Below are 19,296 nucleotides of genomic sequence, written 5' to 3'. Positions count from 1 at the left end.
CTTTTCTAAGAATTTGTCCATGTCTTCCAGGTTGTCCATTTTATTGGCATATAGTTGCTTGTAGTAATCTCTCATGATCTTTTGTATTTCTGCAGTGTCAGTTGTTACTTCTTTTTCATTTCTAATTCTATTTTTATGAGTCTTCTCCCTTTTTTTCTTGATGAGTCTGGTTAATGGTTTATCAATTTTGTTTCTCTTCGCAAAGAACCAGCTTTTAGCTTTACTGATCTTTGCTATTGTTTCCTTCATTTCTTTTTCATTTATTTCTGATCTGATGTTTATGATTTCTTTTCTTCTGCTAACTTTGGGATTTTTTGTTCTTCTTTCTCTAATTGCTTTAGGTGTAAGGTTTGTTTGTTTGAGATTTTTCTTGTTTCTTAAGGTAGAATTATATTGCAATAAACTTCTCTCTTAGAACTGCTTTTGCTGCATCCCATAAGTTTTGGGTCATCATGTTTTCATTGTCATTTGTTTCTAGGTATTCTATGATTTCCTCTTGGATTTCTTCAGTGATCTCTTGGTTATTTAGTAGCTTATTGTTTAGGCTCCATGTGTTTGTATTTTTTAGTTTTTTTTCCTGTAATTGATAACTAGTCTTATAGCATTGTGGCCAGAGAAAGTACTTGATACGATTTCAATTTTCTTAAATTTACCAAGGCTTGATTTGTGACCCAAGATATGATCTATCCTAGACAATGTTCCATGAGCACCTGAGAAGAAAGTGTATTCTGTTGTTTTTGGATGGAATGTCCTATACATATCAATTAAGTCCATCTTGTTTAGTGTGTCATGTAAAGCTTGTGTTTCCTTATTTATTTCCATTTTGGATGATCTGTCCATTGGTGAAAGTGGGGTGTTAAAGTCCCCTACTATGATTGTGTTACTGTCGATTTCCCCTTTTATGGCTGTTAGCATTTGCCTTATGTATTGAGGTGCTCCTATGTTGGGTGCATAAATATTTACAATTGTTATATCTTCTTCATGGATCGATCCCTTGATCATTATGTAGTGTCCTTCTTTGTCTCTTGTAATAGTTTTTACTTTAAAGTCTCTATTGTCTGATATGAGAATTGCTACTGCAGCTTTCTTTTGGTTTCCATTTGCATGGAATATCTTTTTCCATCCCCTCACTTTCAGTCTGTATGTGTCCCTAGGTCTGAAGTTGGTCTCCTGTAGATGGCATACATACGGGTCTTGTTTTTGTATCTCTTCAGCCAGTCTATGTCTTTTGGTTGGAGCATTTAATCCACTTACATTTAACGTAATTATCAATATGTATGTTCCTATTACCATTTTCTTAATTGTTTTGGGTTTGTTATTGTAGGTCTTTTTCTTCTCTTGAGTTTCCTTCCTAGCGAAGTTCCTTTATCATTTGTTGTAATGCTGGTTTGGCGGTGCTGAATTCTCTTAGCTCTTGCTTGTCTGTAAAGGTTTTAATTTCTCTGTCAGATCTGAATGAGATTCTTGCTTGGTAGAGTCATCTTGGTTGTAGGTTTTTCCCTTACATCACTTTCAATATGTCCTGCTACTCCCTTCTGCCTTGCAGAGTTTCTGCTGAAAGATCAGCTGTTAACCTTATGGGGATTCCCTTGTATGTTATTTGTTGTTTTTCCCTTGTTGCTTTTAATATTTTGTCTTTGTATTTAACTTTTGATAGTTTGATTAATATGTGTCTTGGCATGTTTCTCCTTGGATTTATCCTGTATGGGACTCTCTGTGCTTCCAGGACTTGATTGACTATTTCCTTTCCCATATTAGGGAAGTTTTCAACTATAATCTCTTCAGATGTTTTCTCAGTCCCTTTCGTTTTCTCTTCATTTCTGGGACCCCTATAATTTGAATATTGGTGCATTTCATGTTGTCCCAGAGGTCTCTAAGACTGTCCTCCATTCTTTTCATTCTTTTTTCTTTATTCTGCTCTGTGGCAGTTATTTCCACTCTTTCATCTTCTAGGTCACTTATCTGTTCTTCTGCCTCAGTTTTTCTGCTCTTGATTCCTCCTAGAGAATTTTTAATTTCATTTATTGTGTTATTGATCACTGTTTGTTTGCTCTTTAGTTCTTCCAGTTCCCTGTTAAACGTTCCTTGTATTTTCTCCATTCTATTTCCAAGGTTTCGGATCATCTTTACTGTCATTACTCTGAATTCTTTTTCAGGTAGACTTCCTATTTCCTCCTCATTTGTTTGGTCTGGTGGGTTTTTACCTTGCTCCTTCATTTGCTGTGTGTTTCTCTGTCTTCTCATTTTGCTTAACTTACTGTGTTTGGAGTCTCCTTTTCGCAGACTGCACGTTCGTAGTTCCTGTTGTTTTTGGTGTCTGCCTCCAGTGGCTACGGTTGGTTCAGTGGGTTGTGTAGGATCCTGGTGGAGGGGACTGGGGCCTGTGGTCTGGTAGATGAGGCTTGATCTTGTGTTTCTGGTGGGCAGGATTGTTTCTGGTAGTGTGTTTTGGGGTGTCTGTGACCTTATTATGATTTTAGGCAGCCTCTCTGCTAATGGGTGGGGATGTGTTCCTGTCTTGCTGGTTGTTTGGCATAGGGTGTCCAGCACTGTAGTTTGCAGGTCATTGAGTGGAGCTGGGTCTTAGCATTGTGATGGTTATCTCTGGGAGAGCTTTCGCCATTTGATATTACATGGAGCCAGGAGGTCTTTGGTGGACCAATGTCCTGAACTTGGCTCTCCCACCTCAGAGACACAGGCCTGATACCCCGCTAGAGCGCCAAGACCCTCTCAGCCACATGGGCTTCTATTTCAACAGCAGCAATGTGAGTCTGAATGGTGTAGGCCACTTTTTTCACCAATTGTCCGAGGAGAATCTAAAATTACTTTTTAACATTAAACCTTGTCAAACAAAAACAGTAACTTCTACATATTAATAGTAAGACCTAAATAACATATGTATTAAAATATAACTTATACACTTGATACTAGAAATTACTGTATTTGCCATAAATGTGGGAAAGTCAGAATCTGATTGATATAGCTGTTTTACCAATTAGTTACATTTGGGGGCCAACTTTTCAGGTTGTCTCAGTTGGTCGGTCACAGTGGGAAGAGTAAAATAGGCTTTCTGTTGGAGGTGATCCTTGTTGGGTTTTTTTTAAACCCAGAGCTTTTATTTAATTTTCCTTTCTGTTTTGTCCAGATTTAATTGACATACAGCACTGTATAAGTTTAACGTGTCCAGCATAATGATTTGACTGAAATACATCGTAAAATGATTACCACAATAAGTTTAGTGAACATCCATCATCTTGTATAGATACAAAACTAAAGAAATAGAAGAATAATTTTCCCTTGTGATGAGAAGTCTTAAGATTTCCTCTCTTAACAACTTTCAAATATGACACAGTTTTCATTATATGATGTTGTACATTATATTCCTAGTGCTTATTTGTCTGATAACTGGAAGTTTGTGCCTTTTGACTACCTTCGTCCAATTCCCCCTGCCCCCATGCTCTGCCTCTGGTAACCACAAATCTGATCTCTTTTTCTATGATCCTTGTTAGGTTTTAACAAATAAATGAGACCAAATCTCTGGTGTTTCTCTGTTAATCTGTATCCCTGATTCAGATCTGGCTTTTCATGCATCACTCTTTTGACCTTGGCTTTCCCTATATTCCCTGGTTCCTGACTGTTTGGCTTTGAATCACAACTCCATATTGACAATCCCTTGTCCATATTTACAGTCTTCATGGCCTTCTTGGTTTCACCTGTAGCCTCACCTCCCTGATTCCCCGAAGTTCTTAGATGGCTCCACTGTGACAGGAAGAAAGGTGCTTCTGGCCAGCTGACTCTTTCTATGGCTATCTCTTCATATATTGGTCTTTGGCTCAGACATTTTAATTATACACAATAAATCTTATAGAACATGGAGTTGAATTTTAACTCTACATACAATTTATCTACACACTTATAATATATCCTTAGTAGATATCTGTGCTATGTATTAAAGAAGTTTAAGATTTCACCATTTTCTTTCATACCACCTCACCAGCTTTGGTTTCACCTGTGTTGTGGTTCTTCCATTTTCCTGTGTCTTATGCCTTGAGATATATTTGTATTTCTCATAAGAAAGATAAATAATAATAGTCATGATGACAACAGTAAGACAGGACCAAAGAAAAGTGCCAACTAAGAAAGGCAGAACAAAGAAATAAGATCAGCAAACCAAGTTTACTTTAGAAACGCACCTAAAGGACAGTGACTTGGTAATAACAATGACCAATAACAAAGTAACTTGGTAATAACAATGGCTCTTTCTAAACCTCATATTAAATTCTTTATGGTGTCTGTTAACCACTAATTCAGCTTGGAAGATTTAATTGAAAGTGTGCCCATTAAGCATTTACCAAATAGAGGTGACCTGTACATATTTATAAACTGCTCCACCACCTACCGTACCATTTCAGGTCCATAAAAGAGTGACGCTTCAAAAACATACATACTTTTTGGAAATATTTTATACTATTTAAAGCTCTACACATTTCTTTGTGAAAGAATTCAGAGACAAGATTTTTGTTTGCTGTTGAGCAATGACATTCTGTGAATACATATTCGGAACAACCACGATAATTTTGCACTTCTTCTCGGCAAGTATCAAATTAGGATGCCCAAAGCGTTAGCTATCTACTTACCGTATGCTGTGTCTTTGTTTTTGTGCAGTATATTCTCAAGCCTTCCATCAGTTCAGAACAATTAGTTATGCTTCCTTGTATGGAGAAAAGCAGAATAGTACATTTCAAATGATTAAAGACTAATCAAAATTTTTGAGAGCTTAGCTTTCCAAGCAGTTTTTGGAAAATAAGTGATGTTTATGATCAGTCATAAATGTAAGGAGATGCTTTTATGAATTGGAATTAAATGAGTGTTACTAATTTATGTACCAATAAAAGCAATTTTCTTTTAATCTTCAGACAGTGGGCAATCCTTTGGTTTGAGTTTCAATGGCATATTCATTTTATATTTTATATTTCCATTAGCTTCTCTACATTGCAGCTCCATAAGGCATTTGAAAGAGGATGTAGATGAAATGCGGGACTGAACTTGGTCTCCAAACCTTTCTTTGTTGGGGGGAGGATAGGAGGGTTCTGCGTAAGGTATGCAGGTCCAGTGTATTAAGCCTATGAGGAAAGTGAATGGAAAACAAACTGAAGCAAAACAAAAGCTAACCAACAATCTTGTTCTGAAAGCTCTAAAGCAGTGGTTTACAAGACCCCTCAGACCTCTGGAGGCCTTGGATTTATTAAGGGACCTTTGATTCAGTGGTTCTTAACCCGGACCAACAGTTAGAAATCAGATCCCCTGCACAACCCCTCCTCCCACCGATTATGATTTAATCGATCAGAATGGGGCTAGGGCATCAGTAGTTACCTAAAGCTCCTCAAGTGATTCCAATGTTAGGAATAGTTGCCAACCACTGCTCTATTCTTATGAATACCTAACAGTGTTTGTAGACTGAAGAATTACCATATATACACACATCTTGTATTACTTTTCCTCTATAATTTATGGACACAATAACTCAGATACAAATTCATTAAACATTTCATGGAGTTAAGAGGAGCTTTTTGCATTTACATGTTTTCTCATCCATATGTTCTAAAAACATATGCTCATCACGTGGATGTTCTTAGACTTGAAGAGTTTGATCATCTTGGCTCTGAAGGACCCAAGGTAGAGTTGAAATTGTGGTTAAAACAATCACCCTTATAGGTTAAATGGTGGTCAAGACTAGTTCTTGGCTTAATCGTGAGCACTGGATAATTTTACTATAAAGTGTTGGGGAGAGAAACCTTAAACACAGAGAGGGTAAAAGAGATCTTATGTGACCCATCCTTGATATGAGTCTGAATAAGATTCTTAGCTCTGGCTCCTGCCTTAGGGAGCCTTGAGTGGCTTCTCTGAGAAAGTGAAAAGAAGAGCGGTTAGATTCCCTTTTGCTTTGAGGCTTCTTATGTGCCTCAAAAATATGTCTCCCTGGGGCTGGCTGGGATTCTCGAGTGCAATGAACATAGCTCTTTTTTCAAGGACCTGCAAGCTCAGACTTCAGAAGTTGGTTCTTTCTACAGCCTTAGTGGACTTTGCAGGTGGGACCCACTTTCTGGGTGTGTTCTGTGGCATCATATTCAACTCAGGAATGTGCAGAGGAGGCTGCAATTGCAAGGTCCTGGGTCAGAAGTACATGCACTTACTGTTCTCTCTGTAGTGGGCACAGGTCAGTTCCATTGCTAAAAAGTCAAAATTGCTTTTGGCCTTATGGCTTTATCTTTTTAAATATTAAAAGTCATAGCTGAGTGTCACATGCAAAAAGTAGGTCTACACAAAAGCACTGAAAAGATCCCTGCACTTCTCAAGAACAGTTATATTTAAAGTATCTGTGATACGAAAAATATTATGACATAAAAATACTCGAAGCAAAAAAGAGTCTGCCACATTCATAAGAAACTCATTCCAGATTTTAACAACCTTATTAAAGAAGCCCTTACTTTAATTTATTAGAAATCTCTCCTGTTGTAGATCATTTCTTATTTTTTTGTCCTAAGGGAGATGAATAAAAATTGGACACCATTCTCCATGTGATATTTCATTATAGACCTAGAGGCGTTTGTTAGTTTCCTACTCAAGTTTCCATCTCCAGCAGTAAATAGGCCCAATGTTTCTACCTTCTCATTGCTCCTGTCTCCTCCGTACCTCGCCTTCTGTGAAGCTTTGCTATTGAGTGTGGTGAAGACCTCAAGTGAAGTTATTGAGCAGAATCCCTCATTCTTAACTAATTAGTCTTTTCCTTGCCTTCCTTTTCCTGAAATCAAAACACCTATCTATCTATCTACCTACCTACCTATACCTCAAACTACTTTGGGGGCAATACCACCGTGTGGATGGCCCATAGTTAACTAAACCTCAAAACATCCACAAGGGAACTCCTGTTTCCCCCTCAGAAGCTGTCCCCTCCCTGTGTTCCTCACTCAGGGAATCTACCACTCACCCAGGTACCTGCACTGGCTATATGCAGCTATTTTTTACTTCTCTAGCATTAGCAACCTTACATCAAATTAATCAGCAAGTCCTATTGATTCTGCCTCCTAAATATCTTTCAACTCAGTCCTTTCCCATCACCCGTACCACCAATAGCCACCATCCCAGTCCAGAGATGGTTTATCTCTCACCTAGACTTCTTACCTCCCATTCATTCTTTACTGTAAGCCATAATAACTCTTTCGAAAATGAAGAATCATCCACATTACTCCCACCTACCTTCTTAAAGCCCTCTAGTGACTCCCTCTTCCTCTGTGGTAAATTTACAATTCAAACCTGGTCGCTAAGCACCTCTTCTTAAGCTTCCAGCTGGTCTTTTTTGTTCCATTTCTGACTCTTCCCTTGAGAACCATCTTCAACTTTTTTCAGTTCCTCAAATTCACCAGCTTCCTATTACCTCTGAATTTTGAATACTATTCCCTTTTCCTGGGAGACCAATCCTTTGGCTGTCAGCTTAAAAATTTCACTTTCCTTGGGAGATTCCCCCCTGCTGCCCCCCTCCCTCAGACTGTGTGTTCCACAATGCCCTATGTTTCCTTTACTGCTATACTCATTTGTGGTCATTGCTTGGCTAGCAAAATCTATTTTTTGCTATCTTCCATTTTTAAACTTTCCCTCTCTCTGTAACATCAGAGTAATATGTTCCTTTATCTAATTATTTCCTTAGTTTTCTTCATCTCCTATAATTAATTTATACCTCAATTTGGGGCTCAGCTTTCTTCATTTTCTTAAATTGGAAAATTAATCTAGAGATTAATATAATTGGAAAGTATGCAATTGTATCAGCTCTTCTGACCTCTCATTAGATGGATTATATCAAGTTTTGAGTTAATTTGTGAGAATAATCCCATAAATAGTGTAATGAAGACATGGACAAAGTATGTTTTATGATGCATTATTTTTAAAAAAACATTAAAACTTAATGAAATAAATTTATCTTCCCAGCTTTTAAATTGGAAGATTAACACTTACCACATATATCAACATAATTATCTTTTTCTTCTCAAGTTACAAGTTTATCAGGTGAGTGTAGAGAGTTGGAGAGATGGTGAGGAGGGTTTACTATATTTTTGTTCCCCCTGGTCAAATGAAGCAACCCCGTGTCTATTGTTGTCATGTGGCTTTGGACATTTTGGCAGTGAATACCCCATAGTCTTGGTGGTTGATTTACTCAGAGTTGGACTTTGGTGGATGACGCCCTTCTCCAGAGATACAGACTATCACAGAGGTAAGAGCAGAAAGGCTTGCCTATTCCGGAGTGGATTTTCAAGTCGTCTCACATGGTCCACACCAATGATATGTAACCACCAGAGTACATGTCACTCTCTTTGTTCCTTCCCATTTTAAGGCTTTTCTTATCAGTGAACTTTATTGATCTTACTAGTGACTAAGCCCTTTTTCATTTTGGACAGTTGTTCTCATCTGAGAATCAGCTGTGAGCATTTAAAACCAATTAAATACCAATGCTTCATATTGATTGATTCAATTTGGGATGGGGTGAAGCCCAGGCACTGGTATTTTGAAAACCTTCTCAGGTAATTCTCACATGCAGCCAGGGTGGAGAACCACTGATTTTAGGTTGCAGGATATACCTCACTGATTTATCAACCTTCTTGACTTTCTTTATGTGTAGACCTTCACCTTCATCTCAAACTTCCCCATTCCAGTAGATGGCACTTCCATCTATATAGTTTCTCAAATTGAAACCTGAGATTCATTCTTCTTTCTCTAGACCCCCATCACCAACTAATTCATTAGGAAGTACTGTAGACTCAACATATCCATCTATTTTTCCTTAGCTCCATTGCTTTTCTTTTAACCCAGACCATCTTCTTGCCTAACCTGGACCACTGAAATTTCCTTACTGGTTTCTCCTATTCCAACCCTATATCATCTTCCACAAAGTTCTTAACTTTAAAAAATTGGTCTTAAACTTTTTATTATAAAATATTTCAAACCTTTAGACAAGAAAAGACCATCAAAGTTTATAGAATTTTAGCACTGTAGTACATTTGCTTCACAGTTTTTTGTTTGTTTGTTTGTTTTTGTTTTTTTGTGGTACGCGGGCCTCTCACTGCCGTGGCCTCTCCCGTTGCGGAGCACAGGCTCCGGACGCGCAGGCTCAGCCGCCATGGCTCATGGGCCCAACCACTCCGCGGCATGTGGGATCTTCCCGGACCAGGGCACGAACCCGTGTCCCCTGCATCGGCAGGCAGACTATCAACCACTGCGCCACCAGGGAAGCCCCAACACAGTTTTTTTTTTAAAGAAGGAAATGAAAGGCCTCCCTCTCCCTCATGCTATTTCCTCCCTTCCTCCCTGGCAGTAACCACTTATATCAATTTAGACTTTATTATTCCCATGCATGCGTTATACTGTTGCTACATGTATGAATCCATACATATTTAGTATTATTTTAAAATTTTGGTGGTGTTATATAGATGGTATCAGATTGCAGCTTGTTTCATTTGACATGTTTTTGATGTTTGTTCATGTTAATACGAGTAGCTTTAGCTTATTCCTTTAAATTGTTGTATAGTATATCAAAACACATCATAATTTGTTTATATTTCTATTGACCAGTATTCAAATGATTTCCAGTTTTTTTCTTTTCATAGTTGATGTTGCTGTAAACATTTGTGCATCTCTCTTCTGTACATGTACAATAGTATCTCTAAATATATGCCCCGGAGTGAAATGTGGGGCCTTAGGGCCTTTTCAACTTTCTAATATTTTGCATAATTACAGCACAGTCTTTAAAAATAAAACACCTATTACTCAGGAAAAGTGTTGTGGAACACCTCTAGTAAGCCAGTATGAAGTAGTAAATGAGAAATAAAAGCTTTGCTCTCTCAGATCTTATATACCAGTGGTGGGAGAACAAATAAACTAAGATGATGATTTCAGAAAATGCTAAGTGCTGCATAATGAATCATAGCATCCTTCTGCTTCAAGATCTTCAGCGATTTGCCATTGCATTTAGGAATAATATAACTCCTGTCTGGTTCTGTAAGACTTGGTACCATCTGGCCCCTGCCTTCCTCTTCCATTTTCCCTTTGGCTTCCAGTGCTCTTGCCTTTGACCTTTGAGTTTTTGGAAATTACTAAGCTTTTTCTTGCTTCAGGACCTTCACGTGTGCATTGTTCCAGGTTCCTGGAAAGTTTTTCCCACCATTATTTGACTGGCAAGTTATTACTCGTGACTCAAGTCACAGCTTACTTGTCCTGTCTTCAGAGAGAACATCCTTGATCCCCATAAAAATAGGTTCCTTCTTTTGAGTCTCTCTTGTGGCACCTTGTCTTTTCCTCAGTATCACTTAGCACAATATATGATTATACATTTATATGTCATCTGCCTCACCTACTAAATTTCAAGTTCATTGAAGGCAGGGATGATGCCTCTTTTGTTTCCTGCTGTATCTCCTAGCTCACAGCCTGGCACATAATGGTTCCTCGGTGAATGAAAAAAAAAGTAATACATTAGTATTAGTGTTTTTCTGAAAGTTTAGTTGCAGGCTCATTTTGAGCAGGAGATTTGGTTTTGTCTGGGTTTTGATTCCCCTCTCGCCTGAGGGCTCCCCTCTCCCTAACTACGGGTTTAGAATGGCCTCCATAGGCCCCAGACCAGAATCAGGCCTTATTACAAAGAGTGTTCCTGTTCTTTTGATATTGGGGATATCACAGAGGTCATAGAAGCCCAGCACTGTTTGGTCTTGAAGTTATCACCTTGTCTGCAGCCAGCCTTCCTAGGCCCTCAGTCAGATAAAATTCATAGCTCTCGATGGTGGTCGACAGCAGTGTTTTGTTTTTGATTTTTAAGTGTCTTTTAACAAGGAAATATCAAGAGCATTGGGAGAAGCCTCACTTCAGCCCCTGGCTTGAAGCAGTGAGCCTGGATCCAGTTTATCTTCTTCCTTGGAATGTTTTTAGTCCCTATTACCCTTTTAGAAGCCAGTCTTTTCTCTCTCACTCTCCTTTCTTCCTTCTTTTTTCTCCCTTCCCTTCCGTTCTTTTCCTTTCTTCTTCTTTTTTTTTTTTGGCCCACTCGGCATGCGGGATCTTAGTTCCCCAACCAGGGATCAAAACCGTGCCCCTGGCAACGGAAGCACGGAGCCTTAACTACTGGACCACCAGGGAAGTCCCTCTCTTTCTTTCTTTCTTCCTCCCTTCCTTCCTTCCTTCCTTCCTTCCTTCTTTCCTTCCTTCCTTCCTTCCTTTTCTTTCTTTCTCTTTCTTTCCATTTGAAAGTAAGTTGAAGGTAGTATGACATTTCACCTCAACATACTCTAGCATGTATATCCTAAAAATAACATTCTCCTACATAATTACAATACCACTATCACACCCAAGAAAATTTGTATTGATACAATATTATCTAATGTAAAGTCCTTGTTCAACTTTCTCTAATTGTCTTCCTCCCAAATTGCATAACAATTTTCAATGAAGGATCTCACATTTCATTTAGGTTTCAGGTCTCTTCAGTCTTCTTTAAGACAGCACAGCTCCCATGACTTTATTTTTATTTTTAATTTATTTCATCTCTCATGATATTGACATTTTTGAAAAGTGCAGGTCAGGCTTCTGATAGAATGAGCAATAATCTGCATTTTTCTTAATTTTCTTTTCCTGAATGATTAGATTCAGCTCTTTGACAAGAACATACCACATTCTTGATAACGCTGTGTTCTTCTTATTGCATCACATCAGGAGGAGCACATGGTGCTGTTTTGTCTCATTAATGGTGATGCTAAGTTTGATTACTTGTTTAATATGATGTCCACCAGATAATGATAAAGACATCTTTTTCTCTTTGAATTTAATGAGGCACTTTGAGACTAAGTGAATACCCTGTTTAATAACAATTTTTCATCCAATGGTATTGGCATCTATTGATGATCCTTGCTTGTATCCATTATTGTATCTGTAGTTGCAAAATACATATTATATAATTTTATCAGTCCTTCTACATTTTTTAGCTGACATTCTGTAAAGAAGCCTTTTATCTCCTCCCTACCCACCACATTAAACACATTTTAAAAAATATTTTTAAAGTATCAGTATGGGCTCATAAGTCCTGTTTTTTTCACAGGATCATTTTGACCGAGGAAACGTATTGCTTTTTCTGCATACTTTTTCATAATGCTTAATATATATTTCTTATATGATACTTCATAGCCAGTTGTCTATACGAAATAACATATTTTAATAAATAGCACAGTGTGAAGTTCTATTAAAAACACTTGCCCCTTCCCCAATTTTGATATATTGTCGTAGTGGGGTTTAAAGTTTCTCTCTTCGTTTACCAAGGTTAAAAACTATGGTGGTGATTTATTTTCATTTATGTTCCTTTGGTGAATTCAACATGAAATCAAATCTGTTCTTGTTATTAAAAATCCGTGGGGTTGGGCTTCCCTGGTGGCGCAGTGGTTGCGCGTCCGCCTGCCGATGCAGGGGAACCGGGTTCGCGCCCCGGTCCAGGAGGATCCCACGTGCCGCGGAGCGGCTGGGCCCGTGAGCCATGGCCACTGAGCCTGCGCATCCGGAGCCTGTGCTCCGCAACGGGAGAGGCCACAACAGAGGGAGGCCTGCATACCAAAAAAAAAAAAAAAAATCCGTGGGGTGAAGTTCCTAGTGATAAGGTATCACACAGAGAAACATTCTCTCTCCTTCTCCCTGACAACAATGCAAATGCAGTTAATGATGCCCTCTCTGTCTTATTTTTAGGATCGAAGATTCAATGATGAAATTGACAAGCTAACTGGATACAAGACAAAATCATTACTGTGCATGCCTATCCAAAGCAGTGATGGTGAGATTATCGGTGTGGCCCAAGCGATAAATAAGATTCCTGAAGGTGCTCCATTTACTGAAGATGATGAAAAAGTAAGATTTCATGCTTTTTGTGACTTGTACTTTTCTTCTTGATCATTGATTGCTAGTCTCCCTGAAAAAGACAGGAATTATGTGACTAGCTGTTGGATTAGTCCATTCATGGATCAAAGAGCTTTTTCTCATATTACACGAAATGTAATGGGAGTTTTTTGCTATTTTGTAGAATGTGGTATAATTGAAAATAATTACTTCATCTTCTTCTTAGCTTACTTTTCATTGCAAGCCCTAGTAGTATTCTTGTTATTCCCTAGTCTTTATCTTCCTTATAAATAAGCTTTTTAATTGAGGATCACAGCACTACCACACATGGCCCAGGGAAAGATAGGGGAGATAGGAAGATTACTGTGTTTCAGAAGCTCAGCACTTTCTCTTATATTTTTATAACTACTGTGAAGAATTGTTTTCTCAGTTTTTATATAAAAATCTCAGTAAAATGAATGTTTTGAATTGTTATTCCAAATTGCTAATAAAAAGAACATTATTTGTGTCCATGAAGAGCAGTTGGCCTTGGTAGAGTGATGTACTTTTTGCTCTGAAATTTTGAGTTCTCTGACCAGCATTTATTCACCAGCTCATTTTAAAGAGAGACCTTCAAAGAGCTGAAGTTCTGGCTTTGAATCTCTTACCTTCATATTGAATAGAATCTGGTGGAATATTTATAAGATTTGTGGTAAAAGCAAATCTCAAGTTAGTTTGTTTAAGTTTGATGACTGCCATACTCTTACTTGATTATAAAAGAACTTTATAATTTAACCTTCCGACTGTGAGGTTGCTATTTGCCAGTGCTGATTACTAATGCATTAAATTAATGCAAATGTTCTGGTATAAAAGGTCAACATAAAATATGATTATAAGGAGACAAGATTTTTTAAGTGTGAAAAGAGTCCTTTATTGAGATCATTTCTGTAGTCAAATGTGAACAACCCAGATCCCAGAAAATGTCTATAAACTCTTAGAGCATGATAGGACCTCAACTACAGTGTTGAAGGCACTTGTGTTGGGGCTATAAGAGACAAAGATATATCCCAGATGTTCTATGCCATGCGGGAACTGCACAAGGAAGAAGGCAAGGTCAGCAGTAAGATGTTCTAGGACATGTTGTGAGGGCCTAGGAAAGGGAGGATGAGTCTTACTTGAAGAATCTGAAGAGGCTTTGATCTGACCTCTGAAGAAAGTGTAGGATTCCCTAAGACAGAGCCAGGTGAGAAAGTGAGGCTGTTTAGGAACGTATAAAACATAGTCTACCTCATTCACTATGCAAATGTTTCCATGGGATGTACAGATAGAACAAAAATTTTATTTTGTGCATTTTGTACCGAAGATGACAGAGTCCTATAATTATGTGCCTCTTATAAGGACTTAGGTAGAAGTATTTGAACTTTGTCTTTCCAAACATAACAGCCACATGCCCACGACATCTCCCAAACTGTTGAGTTTATACACAGATATTAGTCCTGCCTTCACTCTGTCTCCTTCATTTAAGAGGATCCCATTATATATTTAATTTTCATCCATGATTCCATTTATGTTAGATTTGTTTTCTGGACTTTTCTCATTGGATTTATACTTATGATGTAGGGCTTCATGAGCTCTGGATGGTTTAAAGTGAAGGTATGCACAGAGCTTTGTCCCTGTCTTGAGCAGCATCAGTGCTTAGCTCTACTGAGTACGAGAGCTGGGACTAAGCTCCAGCTCGGCTAGAGACAAGCAGCCTGCTCTGGGTGAGCCACTTAACCTCTGACTTTGTTTCCTCTTCTGTAGACTAGACTGTCTACCATTCTATAGTATGAGAATTCAGTAATCATTAACAAATACTTTGCAAAATATAAGAAACTAGGCAAATGTAAACATAAACTTTTTTTTTAAACTATCATTTTCCCAAAGAGTTTCAAAATGTTATTCTATATTTGTCACTTATCCCCAGCCAATTTATTTCTTAGGTTTAACGTCATTTGAGTATTTCCTTGCTCAAATGTTATATTTTTTCTCCTGTGCAATTATCCCATGTGCCCACAGTAACATTTTATTTTCCAAGCTCTACGATTTCCTCACCTGATTAGAAAACCCAACTTTAGTCTCACTTCTTGGAAGAAAAACCTTACCACTTAGGGCAGGTAGGTTGTGTTCTTGCAGGTGACACTGGATGGAGAATTTTTTTTTTTTTTTTTCAGTACACGGGCCTCTCACTGTTGTGGCCTCTCCCGTTGCGGAGCACAGGCTCCAGACGCGCAGGCTCAGCAGCCATGGCTCACGGGCCAGCCGCTCCGCGGCATGTGGGATCTTCCCAGACCGGGGCACAAACCCATGTCCCCTGCATCGGCAGGCAGACTCTCAACAACTGTGCCACCAGGGAAGCCCTGATGGAGAATATTTTTATCTCAAATTTTGTATCTGGCTCTTTCCTGCAAGAATTCTGTATGTTGTAAACCATATCTCTTAAGGCTATGGGGGTTAAATGAGAAAATACAAGGAAAGAACTTGGAAAAGCATATGTTGTAAACCAAACAGGAGTGGTGAAGAAGAAAAGCAGAAAACAAAATCTAGAAATGATTAATGGGAAAGAACAAGATCTAAAAACTTTTTTTCAAATAAGAGAAAACATTGTGGCATAATGGGTGCATACAGTCCAGATAGTGAGTCTACCTGGGTTGAAGTTCCATCTCGGCCATAGCCTGTGTAACCTTGGGCAAGTTACTTAGCTTCTCTATGCTCCAATTTCCTCCTTTTAGGAGAGAGATTATAATAATAATACATATCTCTTAAGGCTATGGGGGTTAAATGAGAAAATACAAGGAAAGAACTTGGAAAAGCACCTAACACTTAGTAAGTCCTCATAAAAGATTAGCTTTTTCTCATACAACGTTAATACATGTAAGATACAGTCAGGTCTCAGTTAAGAAATTACCTTTGTATAATTTAAGTCTCTAAGTTTTTATTAAACACAATCTATATGCCAGTTTCACTGTTGGAGTTTCAACAACGAAGTGAGGGATATACTTTATAAATTCACAATTCATAATTCATAATTCTCACAATTATTTGCCTGAGATAAATTAAAAATTAAATGCGGTGCATTCATTTCTAGTCTATTTACATTCCTAACATAATTGTCCATAGGATCATATTGGGTTTCTTGAAAATTCGATACATACCTAAGTTTCCGTGACTGTGCTGTATCATGTAATAGTTGATGGCAGCTCCTAGAAAGGTCATCAAGTCCATTTCCCACCAACCCTGCCCTCATCCAATGCAGGAATACACCTGACAGATGGTCATCCAGGCTCTGCCTGGAAACTTCCCTTTCAATGACTTTAAAATCATCATTCTCGGGGCTGGGCTTCAAGATGGCGGAGGAGTAAGACATGGACATCACCTTCCTTCCCACAAATACATCAGAAATACATCTACATGTGGAACAGCTCCTACAGAACACCTACTGAATGCTGGCAGAAGACCTCAGACTTCCCAAAAGGCAAGAAACTCCCCACATACCTGGGTAGGGCAAAAGAAAAAAGAAAAAACAAGGACAAAAGAATAGGAACAGGACCTGCACCTCTGGGAGGGAGCTGTGAAGGAGAAAAAATTTCCACAAACTAGGAAGTCCCTTCACTGGTGGAGACGAGGGGTGGCCGTGGGGGAAGCTTCGGAGCCACGGAGGAGAGCGCAGCAACAGGGGTGCAGAGGGCAAAGGGGAGAGATTCCCGCACAGAGGATCAGTGCCGACCAGCCCTCACCAGCCTGAGAGGCTTGTCTGCTCAGCTGCCAGGGTGGGTGGGGGCTGGAGGCTGAGGCTCGGGCTTTTTAGGTCAGATCCGAGGGAGAGGACTGGGGTTGGATGCGTGAATACAGCCTGAAGGGGACTAGTGCTCCACAGCTAGCCAGGAGGGAGTCCAGGAAAGAGTCTGGACCTGCCTAAGAGGCAAGAGACCATTGTTTCAGGGTGTGCGAGGAGAGGGGATTCAGAGCACCTCCTAAACGAGCTCCAGAGATGAGCGCAAGCCGCAGCTACCAGCATGGACACCAAAGACGGGCATGAAATGCTAAGGCTGCTGCTGCAGCCACCAAGAAGCCTGTGTGCAAGTACAGGTCACTATCCACACCTCCCCTCCCAGGAGCCTGTGCAGCCTGCCACTTCCAGGGTCCCATGATCCAGGGACAACATCCCGGGGAGAACACACAGCATAACTCAGGCTGTTGCAACGTCACGCCAGCCTCTGCCGCCACAGGCTGGCCCCGCATTCCATACACCTCCCCTGCCAGGCCTGAGTGAGCCACAGCCCCCTAATCAGCCGCTCCTTTAAACCCGTCCTGTCTGGGCGAAGAACAGACTCCAGAGGGCGATCTACACAAGGAGACAGGACCAAATCCAAAGCTGAAACCCAGGAGCTCTGTGAACATAGAAGACAAAGGGAAATTTCTCCCAGCAGCCTCAGGAGCAGCGGATTAAATCTCCACAATCAACTTGATTTACCCTGCATCTGTGGAATACCTGAATAGAAAACGAATCATCCCAAAACTGAGGTGGTGGACTTTGAACAACTATAGACTTGGGGTTTGCTTTCTGCATCTAATTTGTTTCTAGTTTTATGTTTATCTTAATTTAGTATTTAGAACTTATTATCATTGGTAGATTTGTTTATTGATTTGGTTGCTCTCTTCCTTTTTTTTTTTTTTTTTTGTGGTACACGGGCCTCTCACTGTTGTGGCCTCTCCCATTGCAGAGCACAGGCTCCGGACGTGCAGGCTCAGCGGCCATGGCTCACGGGCCTAGCCACTCCGTGGCATGTGGGATCTTCCCAGACCAGGGCACGAACCCGTGTCCCTGTATTGGCAGGCAGACTTTCAACCACTGTGCCACCAGGGAAGCCCCTAGTTTTTATTTTTTACTTTCTTTTTCTCCCTTTTCTTCTGAGCTGTGTGGTTGACAAGGTCTTGCTGCTCCAGCCAGGTGTCAGGCCTGAGCCTCTGAGGTGGGAAAGCCGAGTTCAGGACATTGGTCCACCAGAGACCTCCTGCCCCATGTAATATCAAAGGGCCAAAGCTCGCCCAGAGATCTCCATCCTAACGCTAAGACCTAACTCCACTCAACGACCAGCAAGCTACAGTGCTGGACACCCTATGCCAAACAACAGCAAGACAGGAACACAACCCCATCCATTAGCAGAGAGGCTGCCTAAAACCATAATAACTTCACAGACACCCCAGAACACACCACCGAACATGATCCTGCCCACCAAAAAGACAAGATCCAGCCTCATCCACAAGAACACAGGCACCAGTCCCCTGCACCAGGAAGCCTACACAACCCACTGAAACAACCTTACCCACTGGGGGCACACACCAAAACCAAAAAGAACTATGAACCTGCAGCCTGAGAAAAGGAGACCCCAAAGATAGTAAGTTAAGCAAAATGAGAAGACAGAGAAATACACAGCAGTTGAAGGAGAAAGGTAAAAACCCACCAGAGCAGACAAATGAAGAGGAAATAGGAAGTCTACCTGAAAAAGAATTCAGAATAATGACAGTAAAGACGATCCAAAATCTTGGAAATGGAATGGAAAAAATACAAGAAAAGTTTAACAAGGACCTAAAAGAACTAAAGAGGAAACAAACAATGATGAACATTACAATCAATGAAATTTAAAATTCTCGGGGCTTCCCTGGTGGTGCAGTGGCTGAGAGTCTGCCTGCTGATGCAGGGGACACAGGTTCGTGCCCTGGTCCGGGAAGATCCCACGTGCCGCGGAGCAGCTGGCCCCGTGAGCCGTGGCCGCTGAGCCTGCGCGTCCGGAGCCTGTGCTCTGCAACAGGAGAGGCCACAACAGAGAGAGGCCCGCGTACCAAAAAAAAAAAAAAAAAAAAAAAATTCTCTAGAAGGAATAAGTAGCAGAATAACTGAGTCAGAAGAATGGATAAGTGACCTGGAAGATGAAAGAGTGGCAATAACTACTGCAGAGCAGAGTAAAGAAAAATGAATGAAAAGAATTGGGACAGTCTCAGAGAACTCTGGGACAACATAAGATGGACCAACATTCGAATTATAGGGGTCCCAGAAGAAGAAGAGAAAAAGAAAGGGACTGAGAAAATATTTGAAGAGATTGTAGTTGAAAACTTCCCTAATATGGGAAAGGAAATAGTCAGACAAGTCCAGGAAGTGCAGAGAGTCCCATACAGGATAAATCCAAGGAGAAACATGCCAAGACACATATAAATCAAACTATCAAAGAGTTAAATACAAAGACAAAATATTAAAAGTGGCAAAGGAAAAGCAACAAATAACATACAAGGGAATCCCCCTAAGGTTAACAGCTGATCTTTCAGCAGAAACTCTGCAAGCCAGAAGGGAGTGGCAGGACATATTGAAAG

General features: G+C 39.9%; 1 protein-coding gene across 1 annotated transcript in view; it reads left to right on the top strand.

Moving 5' to 3' along the window:
* The window catches only part of PDE11A (phosphodiesterase 11A), a 427,170-nt gene that overhangs the window by 46,789 nt on the left and 361,085 nt on the right, over positions 1-19,296 (top strand). The window contains exon 2 of the mRNA XM_024122161.1: positions 12,763-12,921. Within this exon, the coding sequence (XP_023977929.1) occupies positions 12,763-12,921 (159 nt within the window). The remainder of the gene's footprint in view (positions 1-12,762; positions 12,922-19,296) is intronic.

The sequence above is a fragment of the Physeter macrocephalus genome, chromosome 2 (genome assembly GCF_002837175.3).
Source record: "Physeter macrocephalus isolate SW-GA chromosome 2, ASM283717v5, whole genome shotgun sequence".
Lineage (NCBI taxonomy): Eukaryota > Metazoa > Chordata > Mammalia > Artiodactyla > Physeteridae > Physeter > Physeter macrocephalus.
The sequence above is the reverse complement of the archived record's forward strand: the minus strand, read 5'-3'. Positions and strand labels throughout refer to the sequence as shown.